The following is a 17,399-nucleotide window of genomic DNA, read 5'->3' on the forward strand; positions in this document are numbered from 1 at the left end:
GGGGTACAATGTAAATTTCCTTTTGTGTTTGTGTACCGTGTCGGAGCCCGGCAATAAAGAAAAAAAAAGCGGCGAGGTGGCCGAGCGGTTAAGGCGATGGACTGCTAATCCATTGGGCTCTGCCCGCGTGGGTTCGAGTCCCACCCTCGTCGTTTCTTTTCCGACTCTTTTTTTTTGTTGCCCATACAAATTCATTTGCCGTTAGCAGCACGAAGAAGGGCACAGCGGGATGCAGCAACAGAGCGACAGAACTGTGACTGCTGTTTATTTTGCAAAGTTGAGAAATTAATTGCGGCATTCTGAAACCTGGTGCCTTTGCTTGCAATTATGAAGGCCGGTGCCTCCGTTGCGGCGAGGTGGCCGACATGCGGAATTAAAGGCTGGACGATTTCAACAAATATACACATAGCGCGAAGTATACTCGAGTGTTGCGACGCAATGGGTACGCGTGTAGCAATGCTCCAAATAGATTTGGAGAAAGCGTTTGATAGGGTGCCTCATGATGTTCTGTTGAGTGTTTTAGATTATGTAAATGTCGGTAGAATTATAAGAGCCGGGGTTTCCATGGCGTACCGGGATTGCTCAACGCGGCTAATTATCAACAAGGTGGTGGGAGAGCGCATCCAAGTCCAGCGCTCGGTGCGCCAGGGTTGCCCCCTCTCGCCGCTGTTGTTTTGTTTGTACATTGAACCCCTTTGTTTAAGTGTCATACAGAGTGATTGTGTACGTGGTTTCAAACTGCAGGAAGCGGAAGTCCGTCTCTTGGCTTACGCAGATGATGTAGCGATGTTCTGCGCCGACACTGATAGTGTCGCGCATGCTGTCCAATGTGTAACAAAGGTTTTGTACTGTTAGTGGTAGCGCTGTAAACTGGTCTAAGTGCCTGGGATTCTGGCACGGGGATTGGCCGGCGACTCCAGCCACTTTTGGCAACATGACCTTCGTTAGAACTCCAGTCAAATACTTGGGTGTGCCCCTCGACTGTTACAAGGATAATTAATCGTACTGGAGGAGAGAGTTTAGTTTAGTTTATGGGGTTTAACGTCCCAAAGCGACTGAGGCTATGAGAGACGCCGTAGTGAAGGGCTCCGGAAATTTCGACCACCTGGAATTCTTTAACGTGCACTGACATCGCACAGTACACGGGCCTCTAGAATTTCTCCTCCAAAGAAATTCCAGCCGCCGCGGCCGGGATCGAACCCGCGTCTTTCGGGTCAGCAGCCGAGCACCATAGCCACTGAGCCACCGCGGCGGCTGCTGGAGGAGAGAAGTGGACAATCTTCGAGATAGAGCAAATAAGTGGAATGGGTGGAATTGGTCGATGTTTGCGAAAGCCACAATTTATAACATTTTTTTAGTTAGCAAAATTTGGTACACCCTCCAAGTCTTGCATTGCTCAAGGGTAAACATACAAAAATTTCATCGCGTGTTCGCCGTTTTCATTTGGGCATCATCTTGGGAAAGAACAAGCCGCACTAATTTGTTTTTGCGAGTTCGGAATGGAGGACTTGGTTTGGCGCATTTGTTTTTGAGACAAGTGGTCAATCGCTTCTTTTTCTTCAGGGATGTGAATCATCCTTTCTTACGTACTATCTGTCAACTTCGCTTGGGGATGCAACTGCCTAATATAGTTGTACCCGTCGGGAGTTTGCCTGGCGGCGTCCATGGCTTTCTGCGTGAAGTCGTGATTTCGTGCAGGTTTCTGTCAACACGGTTTTCACTTGAATATGTGAGCGAAGTCAATGGGAAAAAGCTCTATAAAGATCTCTGCGATGTGTTTCTGCCCGTACCGTTATATCGGTCTCTTTACAGAGCAGGCCTTGGGAAGAACGTTTTAAAGCGCGTGAAAGCAATGTCAATCCCAGCTAGTGTAAAGTCCTTCTTTTTTAAACTCCATACGGGAACTCTCACTGTAAAACCGTGGATGGTCGAAAGGGGTTTTTTTGTTCCATGGGGTACACATTGTATAATATGCAGAAAAGAAGAAACAATTGAGCATGTTTTCCTGCAGTGTTGGGATGCTGTGTTCCTCTGGGATGTGCTCCAGCGTACCATCAAAAAAGAGTTTCCACTCGACGCCTATGGAATTCGTTACTTACCAATAGAAAGTGATGACGGAACCCCTTTGGACTTGATTATGTTAATGTGCCTGCATAGTATTTGGAAATGCAGAATGGCGGTTCGGCACGCTGATCCTGATGTAAGACCTGCACGACTGTATTTTAGAGAAAGCATAAAACTTTTTTGAGGAGCAAAAGTTGCAGGAATGTGTCCCAGAAGGGCTGTCACGTTTGGAACCGTTATTGTCGATGAAGGACTTTTAAGTACGTCCGCACAAGGTGTGCGGTCGTTTTTAACTTAGTTGGTGATTCCGGTTTGTTTTGTGTGTATATGTGAATACCGGAAATAAAGAGAAAAAAAAGCGGCGAGGTGGCCGAGCGGTGGATTCTGCTTCCGGCCACGCCAGTGAACGGACGCAGGATGCAGGGCTCCGTTGGAGCGGCTTCAGCGACCGTGTCTGGCCGCGGTAACAGGTCTGCTGAACAAGAAAGTATGTATCAGGTTGTTTTACCAGGGCTGCCTACAGGGCGTTACGTTTTGAATACAGTTTTTTTGCACGCGGATATCTCGGCCCGCCCGTATCGGGTGGAAGATTTCCGGGACGCGTTGGCTCAGCATTCTTTGATCTCGGACGTTATCGCCCTGGGGGCGTACCACATGAGCCATGTCTGGGCCGTCACATTCAAAGAAGCCGAAACAGTGAAGAAGATTGCCAGCATCGGCGAACTTCGTGTGAAAGAACGGCGCTGCCTGGTGATTGACCCTGCGAACCAGGACGTGCGTTTGAAGCTGCACTGGCTGCTCTACAACGTGCCTGACGAGGACGTGCGTGTCGCCTTCGCGCCGTACGGAAAAGTCTCTGAAGTGGCCCGAGAGCGCTGGCGAGTACAAGGCGTGTCGGAGAAGGGCTCAACCACCAGACTCATCACACTGAAGTTAAAAGCTGGCGTGAAGCTTGACGACTTGCCGCATCAGCTCAACGTCGGCGGGGAGCTAGCGCTGGTTGTCGTCCCGGGCAGGCCTCCGTTGTGCCTCCGCTGTCGAGGTACAGGCCATATCCGCAAAGAGTGTCGGGTCCCTCGGTGCGGTGCCTGCCGACGGTTCGGGCATGAAGACGGCCAGTGTGCTCGCAGTTACGCGAGCATTGCCGGTCCCGGGAACAGTGAAGACTCATCTGAGTTGCTGATGGACGAGGCGGATGCAGAGGAGGCAGCCAGGGCAACTGGCCAAGTTTTAACTCAAAAGGCGCCTTCGCTGACGCCTCTATCGAAAAAGAGTTCGACGACGAGCAGTACTGTAAAGCCTAGTGGAGATGTGGGCCTTGAACCGAAGCAAGGAAGTGTTGACAAGGCGGAAGACGTGACGAAAGCCGCGGCCGAATCTCCGGAGAATGTGGAGGCTATCAGCACCGATGCCATGGACTTCAGCCAGGAAGCTGCCGGTCTTCCAGCCGGGAAACGCTCCCATGATGAGAGCGTCGGAGAGAAGCCGCTGCCTTGTGTGGGTGGTGATGAGCCGCCGCCTAAAACATCGGGGATTCGACGCTCCACGTTGAAGCCCCCGCCGAACATCTCGGCCGAACGCCGGCAGGCGGGGAAACCGCCTCCGTAGCTGCTCAATGAGGTTTCGTGTTTTGTTTTTGTTTTTTCCTTTGTTGTGGTGGGAAGTACCCAGCAGATAGTGTGCCTTGGGTCCGGAAAGGCTGGCGAGGGACATTCGTGTGGTTTCCCGACGTCAGCACTCGGATTCCTGGATCAACTACTATGTACACTGCACACTGTGAGTTAGAAAATGTTGCACAGTTTTGTAGAGTGGGCGCTGTACCTCAATGGCATTCTATTCCAAGTGCATCGCGATGAGAATAGATACAGCTCTGCGCGTAGCAACTTTGAACGTCAGAGGCCTTTGTGCAAGGAGGCGCCAATGTCAGCTGAATCGTCTACTTGCTGACAACGCGCTTGATATAGTAGCTGTACAGGAGACGAAAATAGAAAGTGAGGAAGCTACTGATCGTATGGTGTCCCACTTTCGTCCAGTTTTCAATGTTTGTGTTTGTCATTCTGTTGGCACCTCGGGTGGGTGCGTTATTTTTATGCGCAACAATCTAGGCATTATTGTAGAGTCTGTTTTCGCTTGTACCAGTGGACGTCTTCTTGTCGTTGATTTTACTTTTTCTAAAGTGTGTTGGCGAGTTATCTGTGTGTATGCACCAAACGTTGAAGCCGAACGCGAAGAGTTTTTCAATCGCCTTGAATATTATTTTGTTTGTGACAGAACCCTGCTGGTGTTGGGTGATTTCAACTGTGTTTGTGTAGCGGCGGACCGTATGAAGCGCCTGCCGGTGCGCGAAAAAAGTGCTCAATTATTGAATAGTATTGTACGTGACCATTGCTTAGAAGACATCGGCGAAATGTTTACTTACGGTAATAGTCCTCGCTATATACATATTTCCAGCGTGACAGCCATGCTAGGTTGGATAGGCTGTATGTGTCTGCGGAACTCGTGCATCTCTGCATGGACTATGATGTTCAGCCTGTTGCATTCAGCGACCACTGCCTCGCAATCGCAACCTTTGGTGAAAAAAAGAAACATACGTCCTTTAACTGGCACTTGTGGAAATTTAATGCTAAGCTGTTGGAAGACTAAGATTTCATAAATGAAACTACAAATGAACTGCACAGCTTACTAGAGACGCAGACTGACAGCTTGGCTGTTCAGTGGGAAGATTTCAAAGAATGGGTGAAACGTAAAGCAATGGAAAAGAGTTGTCTTAATAAGCATAAAGAGAAAGAAAAGGAAACTGAATTGAATGAGCAGTTAAAATTCCTGACCTACATGGAAAGTTCTGAGCCCGACCTTTTTTTTGAAAGAATTGAGAGAAGTAAAAAGCCAGCTTGAACAAATAGACACAGGCAGGTACAAAGCAGCCGTCATTCGCTCTAGGTCTGAGAAATTTTGGACTGGTGAAACGCCTACCAAACGGGCTTTGTCCGACGAAAAGCGTTACATTCGCCAGAAAGAAATCGCGCAGATAAGACACGGGGCTGAAGTTTCTAGCGACACGAAAGTTATCCAGAAGGTTATAATGGACGACTTTAACGGCCTTCTCGGAAATAAGCGGGAGATGGATGAAGCATTTCTGGTTCATTTTCTGCCCCTATTGCCAAGGCTTGAGGATGAAGTGAAGGTGCGCCTTGAGATATCAATTAGTGTCGGAGAAATTGAATCCGCGATAGATGAATTGCAAAACGGAAAAGCACCTGGCCCAGATGGACTAAGCGCCAGTTTCTACAAAGAATTCAAATGCATGATAGCTCCGTTTCTGCTCAATGTGCTCTCTGAGGCGTACGAGCGCAAAAAAGTTCCACTATCTATTGCTACATCACACATTGTCCTGATTCCCAAAACAGATGACCCGGAGAAGCGCTTGTTGGTGGGCTCATATCGGCCGATAAGCCTCACCAACGTAGATTACAAGATATATATGAAAGTTCTAGCAAAGAGATTACAGGGCGTAATCAAAACATTGGTTGGACCACACCAGACTTGTGGCATCAAATGACGGAGCATCGCGACAAACATACACGTTGCACGTAGCATACTGGAATGCTGTGACGCCCTTGGGGTGCGCATTGCAATGATTCAGTTGGACCTTGCGAAGGCCTTCGATCGGGTTTCACATGACGTTCTTTTTTGCATTCTTGACCATTTGAACGTAGCGCGCGTTGTAGCGGAAGGCGTGAGAATGGCTTATGCGAACTGCAGCACGCGAGTAATCGTAAATAGGGAGTTGACCGACCGAATAGAAGTTAATTCTTCAGTGAGGCAGGGATGCCCTCTTTCGCCCCTACTGTTCGCGACTTACATAGAGCCACTCTGCTTGGCCATAATTAACAGTAACCGTATTTCCAGCTTTCAACTGCAGTCATCCCATATGAAAGTCCTCGCCTATGCAGATGATGTTGCCATTTTTTGCTCAAACAAGGACAGTGTTACTGAAGTTACCAGCCTAGTCGAAAAGTACTGTCAACAAACTGGCTGCCTGATAAACTGGGACAAGAGCTGTGGGTTTTGGCACGGTAATTGGGATGATGCACCGGAACACTTCTGTCGGTTGCAGTGGTCAAAAGTGCCAACGCGGTATCTTGGCGTGCCTCTCGAATGTTATCGGGATCCTAATGACTGCTGGAACGATGAAGCGTCAAGGGCGAAGGAGAAGGCCGACTCGTGGCAAGGGAGGCAGCTATCAATGTTTTCGCGCGTCTCTGTCTGTAACATTTTCCTTGTGTCAAAGATATGGTACCTAATGAATGTATTGAGTGCATCCCGAGCCAATATTCAAAGGATTCACCGTGTCTTTGCTGTTTTTGTCTGGGCGTCGACATGGGAGCGAACCAGTCGCACCAATTTGTTTATTCCTGTCAAAGGTGGTGGCCTTGGTCTTGTTCATTTGTTTTTACGCCAGGTTGTATCACGATTTATGTTCCTCCGTGACCAGTCGGACAGTTTTCTGCGGACTGTTATTCAGCTGCGATTGCAAAGGCTGCTTCCTGAAATTGTGGTGTCTTCGAGTGAGAATATGCGTGGTTCCATCGTGGGGTACATGAGAGAGGTTGTACTCTCGTTCAATCTTCTCCAAGTGCGGTTTTCTCTTGACTACTTGAGTAAAGTTTCAAAGAAAAAGCTGTATAAGGAATTAGTGGATGTAATGATGCCAATTCCTCTTTACCGAAGCCTGCACCGTGGGAGTCCAGGTCAGGATGTTTTAAAAAGAGTTAAAAGCATGCCAGTTAACCCATCTATGAAAACGTTTTTCTACCAGTTACATTCAAATACGCTCCCTGTTAAAACATGGCTGAACGAAAAGGGGATTTTCGTCCCCTGGACAACTAACTGTATCCTATGCAAGAAACCCGAGACAATAGAACACGTATTCCTGGATTGTTGGGATCCCATCTTTCACTGGGACGTCCTCCAAAGAACTATCAAGAAAGATCTACCTCTGGACCCCTACGGTATTAGATTTTTGCCCATCCAAAATGAAACAGGAGTGCCCCTTGACTTACTGATGCTGGTCAGCCTCCACAGCTTGTGGAAAACCAGAATGCAGGTGCGGCATGCAGATGTAAACGTGCGGTCTGTGCGAGAAAACTTCATTGCAAGTGTCGTGTGCCTGAGAGAAGTATACCGGGCACGAGCTGAACAGCCTGACTGGCTCTCTGTACTAGATGACTTGGCTGTATTGAAAAGATTTTAATCACCCTTGTATCACCCGCATTAGGCTGAGGTGTTTTACAATTTTTTTGTAATTTTGGTTCTGTGTCAAAAACGGCAATAAAGAAAAAAAAGAGGTGGCCGAGCGGTTAAGGCGATGGACTGCTAATCCATTGGGCTCTGCCCGCGTGGGTTCGAGTCCCACCCTCGTCGTTTCTTTTCCGACTCTTTTTTTGTTGCCCATACAAATTCATTTACCGTTAGCTGCACGAAGAAGGGCACTGCGGGACGCAGAAACAGAGCGACAGAACTGTGGCTGCTGTTGGTTTGACATAGTTGAGAAATTAATTGCGGAATTCCTGAAACCTGGTGCCTTTGCTTGCAATTATGAAGGCCGGTGCCTCCGTTGCGGCGAGGTGGCCGGGGATTCGACTTCCGGCCACCGAGCGTGACGGACGTGTGTATCATGGGCTCCCAAGGAGCGGATTCAGCGGCCCAGCCGGGCCGCGGTATCAGGAGTACGATCAAACCGAACGAGGACTACCAGCTGATTTTGCCGCATTTGCCAACAGGTTCGAGTGTTTTGCATACCGTTTTTTTGCATGGCGACGTCCAAGCCAGGCCATACCGTGTTGAAAACTTTCGTGACGCTCTTGAGCGTCTGTCATTGCTGCCGGAAGTGGTTGCCCTCGCGGCATATCAGATGAATCATGTTTGGGCCGTGACATTCTGCAATGAAGAAGGAAAAAACAAAATGCTACAGGCGGAGGCGTTCAACGTCAAGGACCACCGCTGCGTGGTCATTGACCCACGCAACCAGGGCGTCAGGCTGAAGCTGTTCCGGCTGCTACACGGCGTGCAAGATGACGACGTGAAGGCAGCTCTGGCGGCTTTTGGAAAAGTGACCGACATAACTCGGGACAAGTGGAGAGTCAAAGGCTGGGTCGCCAAGTCGTCTACTACGCGCTCAGTGACACTAAAGCTGAAGGTGGGCGTTACCATCGAGGACTTACAGCACCAGCTGCGTGTTGGAGAGGACGTCGCACTCGTCCACGTTCCTGGCAGAGCTCCGCTCTGCCTCCGGTGCCGCGGCACCGGACACATACGTCGGGAGTGCCGTGTGCCACGTTGCGGGCTCTGTCGTCGCTTCGGCCACGACGACGCCCAGTGCGTGCGAACATATGCTACCGTAGCTGGTCCTGGTCGTAGGGATACTACTGAGGAGCATATTATGGACGAAGTCGACGCGGTAGAGGCGACCCGTGAGAGTCGGGAAGACGCAGTACCGAAAAGCATAGCTTCAGAAAAAGCAACGCTTCCCACGGAACATGAGGCTGCCAACTCAGAAGAACCACCTGTGCCTGACACCAGAACTGAGGCGGCCGCGGGAAAAGCAGATGATGCTGCGGTAGGTGCACCTGAGACGGTTTTGGAATCGACCGACGAGAAGGACACTGACACGGAGATGCCCGAGGCGTCAACTTTGCCAGCGAAGAGGACGCACGACGAAGCTGATGACAAGGCGACGAGCTACGACGGGACGGACCATGAGGAACCTCTTCCCAAAGCGCCTCCTGTTCGACGTGCGGCCTACAAGCCCAAGCCGAACATCCCTCCTGATCGTAGGACTTCGTCGGGTGTCCCTCCGCCTTAGCGGAGGTGCCTTGCAGGGTCTTCGTGTTGGTAACCCGGTCTTCGATCGGGTTCAGTGCTGACACCACCGTACTTTGCAAACTGGAAGGATTTTTGATGAGCTGAGCTGCAAACCGATGTCACTTCGAGAGCGGCGAATCCCAACCATTTAGATGGTGCCTCAAATAACATCTTGCTTGCGTATTGCTACACTGAACGTGAGAGGTCTTTCTGCGCGAAGGAGGCAAAATCAGCTTAAGCGTCTCTTGTTCGAAAACGAAATCGATCTGTTGGCTGTTCAAGAGACAAAAATTGAAAGCGAAGAGTTGACAGATGCGATGGCAGAAATTTACCGTGCACAGTTCAGTGTTTGCGTGTGCCATGCAGACGGAAAGTCGGGAGGGTGTCTGATTTTAACTCGAAACGGCAAAGTCGCCGTGAAAACTGTATTTTCCTGTGAAAGTGGCCGGATTGTAGCATGCGATTTTTACTTTTCTGGTGTAGAGTGGAGAGCTGTGTGTGTATATGCACCTAATAGAATTCCCGAACGAGATGCCTTTTTTCGCCGTGTTCAACCTTTCCTGCTGACAGAAAAGCGTGTACTATTGCTTGGAGATTTTAACTGCGTGTGTAGACCTGAAGACAGAACAAGCAACAAAACCCTGCAGGACACGAGTGCCGAGCTGCTGTCTGAGATGATTAATGAAGCAGAATTGGAAGGCATTGGCATTATAATGCAAGGTTCAGAACAAGCACAGTACACGCATTTCCAAGGCGTTAGTCACGCAAGGCTGGACAGAATTTACGTTCCTTCTGAGGTTGTGCCCTTGTGTTCCCAATACCAGACTGTGCACGTCAGCTTCAGTGATCATTCTTTAGTCGTGATCACACTTGGGGAGAGGAAAAGAACTGTCAAGTTTAGTTGGGAATTATGGAAATTTAATGACTCATTGTTGGAGGATGAGGAGTTTAGCAAGAAATTAAAAGACTCAGTCAAAAGCTTGTTAGAAAAAGAGACAGACTTTATACAAACATGGGAACAATTTAAATGCGACGTGAATGTGGCCGCTATAGAAAGAGCATGTGTTTTAAAGCGCAAAGAAAAACAGCAAGAAAAGGAACTTCGTACCGAGCTTGATTTCATGCTCAGCATGGAAGGCGTCAAGCCGGGGTTGTACAGACAAGAAATAAAAGAGACCAAAACTAAGCTTGAACTAATAGATGATAAGAAATATCGAGGTGCTGTGATAAGGGCACGCAGCGAAAGATTTTGGCTTGGGGAGACGCCCACAAAAAGGGCGCTCAGCGACGAAAAACAGTATGCAGTTTTTAAAGAGATAAAGGAAATTTGTTATCGCAATGACGTAACTTCCGAATCTGAGGTGATTGAAGGGGCGTTTCTGGAATATTACCAAAACTTGTTCAGCCTTAAAACGCCTGATGTTGAACATTACAAAACTGCATTCCTGTCGCTAATGCCAAGAGTCGAGGAGGACCTGGCGCAGGTACTTGAGGAGCCCATAACGGCAGCAGAAATCGAAGCTGCAATAATGCAGCTGAGCTTAAACAAGTCGCCTGGGCCGGACGGCCTCGGTGCCGCACTTTACAAGAAACAGAAATGGCAATAGCATTGCAGCGCGTAATAAGCAAGTGTTACGAAAGAAAGTTAACTCCGCCGTCTTTTCGAACTTCCCACGTGGTGTTGATCCCAAAATCGGACGACCCGAGTAGGTTGCAGTCAGTTGAGTGTTACCGCCCAATAAGCTTAACTAACGTAGACTACAAAATTTATATGAAAGTGCTAGCCGGACGACTCCAAACAGTAATTAAAACCCTTGTTGGCCCACACCAGACCTGCGGCATAAAAGACAGATCCATTTTTACTAACATACACGTAGCTAGGAGTGTCCTTGAATGCTGTGATGCAACGGAGGGTCGTGTGGCCATGATGCAACTGGACCTGCATAAGGCGTTTGATAAAGTTGTGCATGAAATTTTGTTCGCGCTGTTGGAACATGTGAATGTAGGATGTATCATCACTGATGGCGTGAAAATGGTTTATTATGGCTGTACATCAAGGTTCATAATCAATAACCGCCTGAGTAATAGTATTCCTGTCTTGTCGTCAGTGAGGCAGGGTTGCCGTCTTTCTCCACTGCTTTTTGCACTTTACCTGAAGCCCTTTTGTTTAAAGCTGTTAACTACGCAAAACATTCGAGGTTACGCCTTTTGTCATAATGAAGTGAAGGTATTGGCATATGCAGATGATATAGCAGTGTTCTGCAGAGACCAGGAAAGCGTGCAAGAAGTGGTGAGAGAAGCCGTAAATTTTTGTGATGCAAGTGGCTGTGCGATAAGCTGGCAGAAATGTTTTGGTTTTTGGCATGGAAAGTGGCAGGCCACGCCAGAAGTATTCTGTCGAATGAAGTGGGTAGACACGCCAGGAAAGTACCTCGGCGTGCCGCTAACCAACTACAGAGAAAGCAAAGAATATTGGGCCCATGAAACCGAACGAGTCAAAGCTCAGACAAGCAAATGGGGCGGTCACAACTTTTCCATGTTTGCAAGAGCTACGGTGTGCAACATGTTTTTAATAGCGAGGATTTTTTACGTTCTGCAGGCGTTAACTTTGCCAAGGACTTCAGTGCAAAGGTTGCACAGAGTGTTTGCAACATATATTTGGGCGTCAACATGGGAACGTACCAGCCGATGCAATCTGTTCCACAAGGTGCGGAACGGGGGGCTAGGGTTATCAAATTTATTTCTGAGACAGATAGTCACTAGATTCTTTTTCTTCCGTCAAGATAATGATTTTCTGCGAACTGTTATACAAGTGCGATTCTCAGAATCACTGCCTGATTATGTTGTGTCATCCATGTCTGCAGGGCGGAGTGGGTTAAGTGCTTTTTTGCAAGAAGTTGTTGCAGCAGTCCGTATTCTTCGGTCAAAATTTCCCGATGAGTATCTAACCATTGTAACAAGGAAAAAGATGTACAAGGACCTGCTTGATGTGTTTCTGCCAGTGCCTGTTTATCGCAGTGCTTATCTTCTGGGTCCCGAAAGGGATGTGCTAAAAAGAGTAAAAAAAATGCCGGTGAAGCCTTCAGTGCGTTTTCTTTTTTCAATTGCATACTGGAACCCTCCCAGTGAAGCCATGGTTGCAAAGCAAAGGCCTTTTTGTACCTTGGTCAGTAGAGTGTCTTATTTGCAAAAAAGTGGAAACTATAGAACATATCTTTCTCGACTGTCATGACGCTGTTTTTCTTTGGGATGTTTTGAAGCGCACACTGAAAAAAGATTTCCCCTGACTCCTTTTGGAATACGCTTCCTACCATGTGCAGAGCCAGGTGAAGTGCCTTGCGACCTGCTAATGTTGCTCTGCATGCACAGACTATGGCGTACGCGAATGGATGTCAGGCATGAACATGTTGTTGTGAATCCGGCTCATCAGTATTTCATTGAGAGCATCATGTATATTCAGGAAGTTTTCGGACAGCAAGCTCCTCAGCATGACTGGCTGCCTGTCCTCGACCAACTAAAATCATTTAACCCATTTTATCATCGTGCACTAGCTAGAAATTGACCTGTGCTTTTATTGTCATGTCATTGTATTTTTGTTTTGTTTGCCCGGCCAAGTCGGTAATAAAGAAAAAAAAGCGGCGAGGTGGCCGAGCGGTTAAGGCGATGGACTGCTAATCCATTGGGCTCTGCCCGCGTGGGTTCGAGTCCCACCCTCGTCGTTTCTTTTCCGACCCTTTTTTGTTGCCCATACAAATTCATTTACCGTTAGCTGCACGAAGAAGGGCACTGCGGGACGCAGAAACAGAGCGACAGAACTGTGGCTGCTGTTGATTTGGCAAAGTTGAGAAACTAATTGCGGAATTCTGAAACCTGGTGCCTTTGCTTGCAATTATGAAGGCCGGTGCCTCCGTTGCGGCGAGGTGGGATTCCATTTCCGGCCACCGAGCGTGACGGACGTGCTATCATGAGCTCCGAAGGAGCGGTGTCAGCGGCCGCTGCTGGCCGCGGAAACAGGTTTTTTGCTTCGTCGGATGAAGATTACCAGGTCATCTTGCCAACGCTACCAACAGGAAAAATTGTTTTGAATACCATCTTTATGCACGCTGATCCGAAGAACAGGCCTTACCGTGTCGAAGATTTCCGGGATGCGCTGGTTCGTCTAGGTTTGCTCCCCGAAGTGCTGGCTTTGGGGGCGTACCAGATGAATCATGTGTGGGCTGTCACAATGAAGAGCGCCGACGCGACGAAGAAGCTTTTGACTGCCAGAGATGTTAAAGTGAAAAACGGCCCGTGTATCCTCGTGGATCCGAATAACCAAGACCTGCGGATAAAGATTCACTGGGTGCTGTACGGCGTAGCGGACGAGGATGTGCACGAGGCCCTGTCCCCGTACGGAAAGGTGACGAACATGACGAAGGAAAGGTGGCGGGCTCAAGGTGTGGTGGACAAAGGAACCACAACGCGTACCGTCATCTTGAAACTGAAAGCCGGAGTCAAGACTGACGACATTCCGCACCAGCTGAGAATTTCAGGTGAGCCCGCACTTATTGTTGTGCCGGGAAGGCCGCCGCTCTGCTTGCGGTGCAAGTCGACCGGGCACATTCGACGGGATTGCAAAGTTCCGCGCTGTAGCCTATGCCGCCGCTTCGGACATAACGAGGGGCAGTGTGTGAAAACGTACGCAAGTGCGGCGGAGTCTGGCAAAGGTGATGGTTTTGTAGAACATTTAATGGACGAAGTAGAGGCCGAAGAGGCGTCAGGGGCCCAACGGGGTCTCAAAGAAGCGGATGCGGCGGCCAGCACGCCTCTTCCTTCTGAGCACGTGCCTGAAGACCGCGAGAACAGCGTTCAGGCCCCACCCACCGTGCAGCATGAGCATGCTCCGGCACCGGACTCTAGCGCACGAGAGAATTCTTTGGGCGATGGTTTGGAGGCCGTTGCCAAGGAAGACACAGCCCCCATGGACGCGAGTGAGGATGTGTGCAGCGGCGGTGCGGCGAGGCGTACTCGTGAGGACGACCACAACTTGACAGGCAGTTCAGAGAACACCGAGAATGAGGAACCGCCCGCAAAGACGGTCCTAACTCGGCGCCCAAGCTTCAAGCCAAAGCCAACCATCCCACCGGAACGGAGACCTGCGGGAACAACGCCCCCGTCATGACGGGGGAAAGTGTTTTCGTTACCAGCGTGGAACTAAGAGGTGCCTGTGGCGTCGGTGACGGGGCCGAGACACCTAAGCAGTTGCCGAGGCGCCAACCACTAGACCATTGGAGCGGTGTTGCGGCACATGGGACGTCTCTATTTGCCGAAGAGCTCAAGGTAAGACCATGCGGCTCGTTTCACTCGTAGCGAAAATGGCAGCAAATACCATCACAGCACTGCGTGTAGCCACTTTGAACGTGCGAGGGCTGTCTGCGAGGCGTAAGCAGTATCAAGTGAGACGTGCTTTTTTAGAAAACAACCTAGATTTAATTGCAGTGCAAGAGACCAAGGTTGAAAGTGAAGAGCAGACAAACCGCATGGTCGAGCCTTTTAGAGAAAGATACGACGTGTGTGTGTGCCATGCTGTTGGGTCTTCGGGAGGCTGTGCGTTATTTGTTCGCAAATCCTTGGCTGTCCATTTTTAAGCATTGACTGTGTGTGAAAATGGTAGATTTATTGTCTGTGATTTTTCTTTGTCAAACGTTGAGTGGCGAAGTATCTGCGTTTATGCGCCAAATAGGGAGGAAGAACGTAGATTGTTCTTTGCAAACGTAGGGCCTTACCTGAAATGTGACAGATACGTTATTTTTCTTGGAGACTTCAACTGCGTATGCAGAGCCGAAGACAGAGTTGGTAGTCAAGCTGTTCGAGACAAGAGTGCGCATTTATTGAGCGAACTGATGCTTGAAAATGACTTGGAGGACATTGGATACGCTTTATCCAGTGGTGATATACCAGAGTTCACGCACTTCCAGCGAACAAGCCATGCGAGACTCGATAGACTGTATCTTTCCACTGATCTTTTGCCAGTGTGCACGCGCTATGAAGTGAAACATGTATCTTTCAGCGATCACAGTATAGTAATCGCCACAATAGGATTAAAGCAAACGAAGTCGCTGTTCAACTGGGAGTTATGGAAATTGAATGCTAAACTGCTACAAGACGAAGTTTTTCTAAACCAAGTAAAGCAAAGTATTCAGTTTCTACTAGAAGCTCGGCCAGAAAGATCAATCGAGATGTGGGAACAGTTTAAAGAACAAATTAAGATGAAAGCCATTGAAAGAAGTAGCCTCCTAAGGCACAGTCAAAGGAAAAAAGAAAAAGATTTGCAGTGCGACCTAAAGTTTGCCCTGAGTTTGGAAAGTGCACATCCGGGCAGGTATACGGATGAAATCAAAGAACTCAAAAATAAATTAGAAATTTTCGCCCAAGAAAAGTACATGGGAGCCGTTGTGCGGGCACGTGCCGACAGACTGCTTTTAGGAGAGGCACCAACGAAGCGATCCCTATCAGACGAAAAGAGATACGCAGCAAAGAATGAAATCAAACAGATAAGGCACGGGGATTCTGTGACCACCGACCCCGATTTAATCCGGCAAGCTTTTGTAGATTACTATCGTGATTTACTCGGTCGGAAGAGAAGTGTAGACGACGGATTTGAACACGAATTTCTAAGCCTCATGCCGAAGTTAGATCAGGATGTGATGTCTGCGCTAGAAGAGCCAATCACGGTGGAAGAGATAAGGACAGCAATTGGTGAACTCTGCCCTGGCAAAACGCCTGGACCAGACGGCATAGGCGCGGTGTTTTATAAGTCTTTCAAGGATGAACTAGCAGCTGCACTGCACAGAGTACTGAAGCAGGCTTATGACGAAAAGCGACTGCCCCTATCTTTTCGGAGAACGCACGTTGTGCTTATTCCTAAAACTGACGATCCCGTGAAACAGCTTTCAGTGACATCGTATCGCCCCATCAGCCTGACAAACGTCGATTATAAAATTTTCACGAAGGCTTTGGCGAGAAGACTCCAGAGGGTGATGAAAGAAATAGTTGGGCCCCACCAGACATGCGGAATTAAAGGAAGATCAATTTTTACAAACATACATGTGGCCAGAAGCGTCATGGAGTGTTGTGATGCTTGGGGGGAACGTGTCGCCATGATGCAGATCGATTTGCAAAAGGCCTTTGATCGCGTCGTACACGAAATTCTCTTCAGCATATTAGAACACGTTAATGTAGGTTCAGTGATAATGGAAGGCGTTAAGATGGCATATGCCGAGAGTTTCACGAGCCTTATTGTCAACAAGTGCGTCACAACACCCTTTCAGGTGTTGACATCCGTGAGGCAAGGATGCCCACTGTCTCCTCTGTTGTTTGCGATATACTTAGAACCGTTTTGTTTGAAGGTTATTCATAATGAACAAGTGAGGGGTTTCCGTCTAATGGCGACTGAAGTTAAACTCTTAGCTTACGCTGATGATATAGCAGTGTTTTGCACAGACAGAGACAGCATCAACGAAACAGGGAGCATTGTAAACAAATTTTGTAGAATGTCAGGGAGCACTGTGAATTGGGGTAAATGCTTGGGTTTTTGGCACGGGAGCTGGGAGTCCAAACCTTTATCATTCCAAAACATGCAATGGACTGAATCACTGGGAAACTATTTAGGGGTACCCCTTGAGCATTACAAGGACGCTACTGAATATTGGAACTGCGAAACTGACAAAGCGCGAGAGAGAACACTAAACTGGGGAGGACGTGAGCTGTCAGTGTTTGCTCGGGCCACAGTATGCAATTTGTTTATAGTGGCGAAAATCTGGTATGTGCTTCAAGTTATGTGCATGAAGCGTGTAAATGTTCAGAAACTCCACAGAGTTCTCGCCGTTTTTGTGTGGGGCTCTACATGGGAGCGAACGAGTCGGACCAATTTGTTCCGGTCGGTGAGAGAGGGAGGTGTGGGGCTAGCCCATTTGTTTTTGAGGCAGGTCGTCTCCAGATTTATGTTTCTGCGGGACCAAAGTGATCCTTTCTTAAGAAGCGTCATACAAGTTAGGCTACATGAACTCCTTCCAAATTTCGTTGTGTCGACGAGTGACGTACGAAGCACGTGTGTCCGCGGTTTCCTGTTTGAGGTGGTTGCTGCTTTCCAGATGTTGAAAGCTCGGTTTTCTTTAGAATTTTTGTGTACTGCCTCTAAGAAGCAATTGTACAAAGATATATGTGATTTAATGATGCCCGTGCCTTTGTATCGTACCATATACAGTGCAGGCCCAGGAGGAGACGTCCTAAAAAGAGTTAAAAAGATGCCAATTCGCTCTTCAGCCAAAACTTTCTTCTTCCAGCTCCACAGCAATACACTGGCGGTAAAACCCTGGCTTGAAGCAAAGGGAATCTTTGTTCCGTGGTCTACAAACTGTCTATTGTGCAGAAAGCCAGAGACAACAGAACACATCTTCCTCGAGTGTTGGGATGCCGTATTCTTGTGGGAC

The 17,399-nt window shown here is 48.5% G+C and overlaps 2 protein-coding genes and 3 non-coding genes across 5 annotated transcripts; all 5 read left to right on the top strand.

Annotated features, from left to right (window-relative positions):
- Positions 1–70: 70 nt before the first annotated feature.
- Positions 71–152, top strand: TRNAS-GCU (transfer RNA serine (anticodon GCU)). Its single transcript has one exon. It is a non-coding gene; the product is annotated as a tRNA-Ser (tRNA).
- Positions 153–2,481: 2,329 nt separating this feature from the next.
- On the top strand, positions 2,482–3,672 carry LOC149357795 (uncharacterized). The gene has a single exon (XM_089576666.1). It carries the CDS (start codon positions 2,482–2,484, stop codon positions 3,670–3,672), a length of 1,191 nt encoding a protein of 396 aa, XP_089432792.1.
- A 3,734-nt stretch (positions 3,673–7,406) lies between these two features.
- Positions 7,407–7,488, top strand: TRNAS-GCU (transfer RNA serine (anticodon GCU)). The gene has a single exon. It is a non-coding gene; the product is annotated as a tRNA-Ser (tRNA).
- A 5,077-nt stretch (positions 7,489–12,565) lies between these two features.
- Positions 12,566–12,647, top strand: TRNAS-GCU (transfer RNA serine (anticodon GCU)). Its single transcript has one exon. It is a non-coding gene; the product is annotated as a tRNA-Ser (tRNA).
- Positions 12,648–12,892: 245 nt separating this feature from the next.
- On the top strand, positions 12,893–14,089 carry LOC149357798 (uncharacterized). Its single transcript, XM_089576669.1, has one exon. The coding sequence runs from the start codon at positions 12,893–12,895 to the stop codon at positions 14,087–14,089; it is 1,197 nt and encodes a 398-aa protein (XP_089432795.1).
- Positions 14,090–17,399: the final 3,310 nt, after the last annotated feature.

This window comes from Amblyomma mixtum, chromosome 3 (assembly GCF_055824585.1).
Source record: "Amblyomma mixtum isolate Tamu chromosome 3, ASM5582458v1, whole genome shotgun sequence".
Taxonomy (NCBI): Eukaryota; Metazoa; Arthropoda; class Arachnida; order Ixodida; family Ixodidae; genus Amblyomma; species Amblyomma mixtum.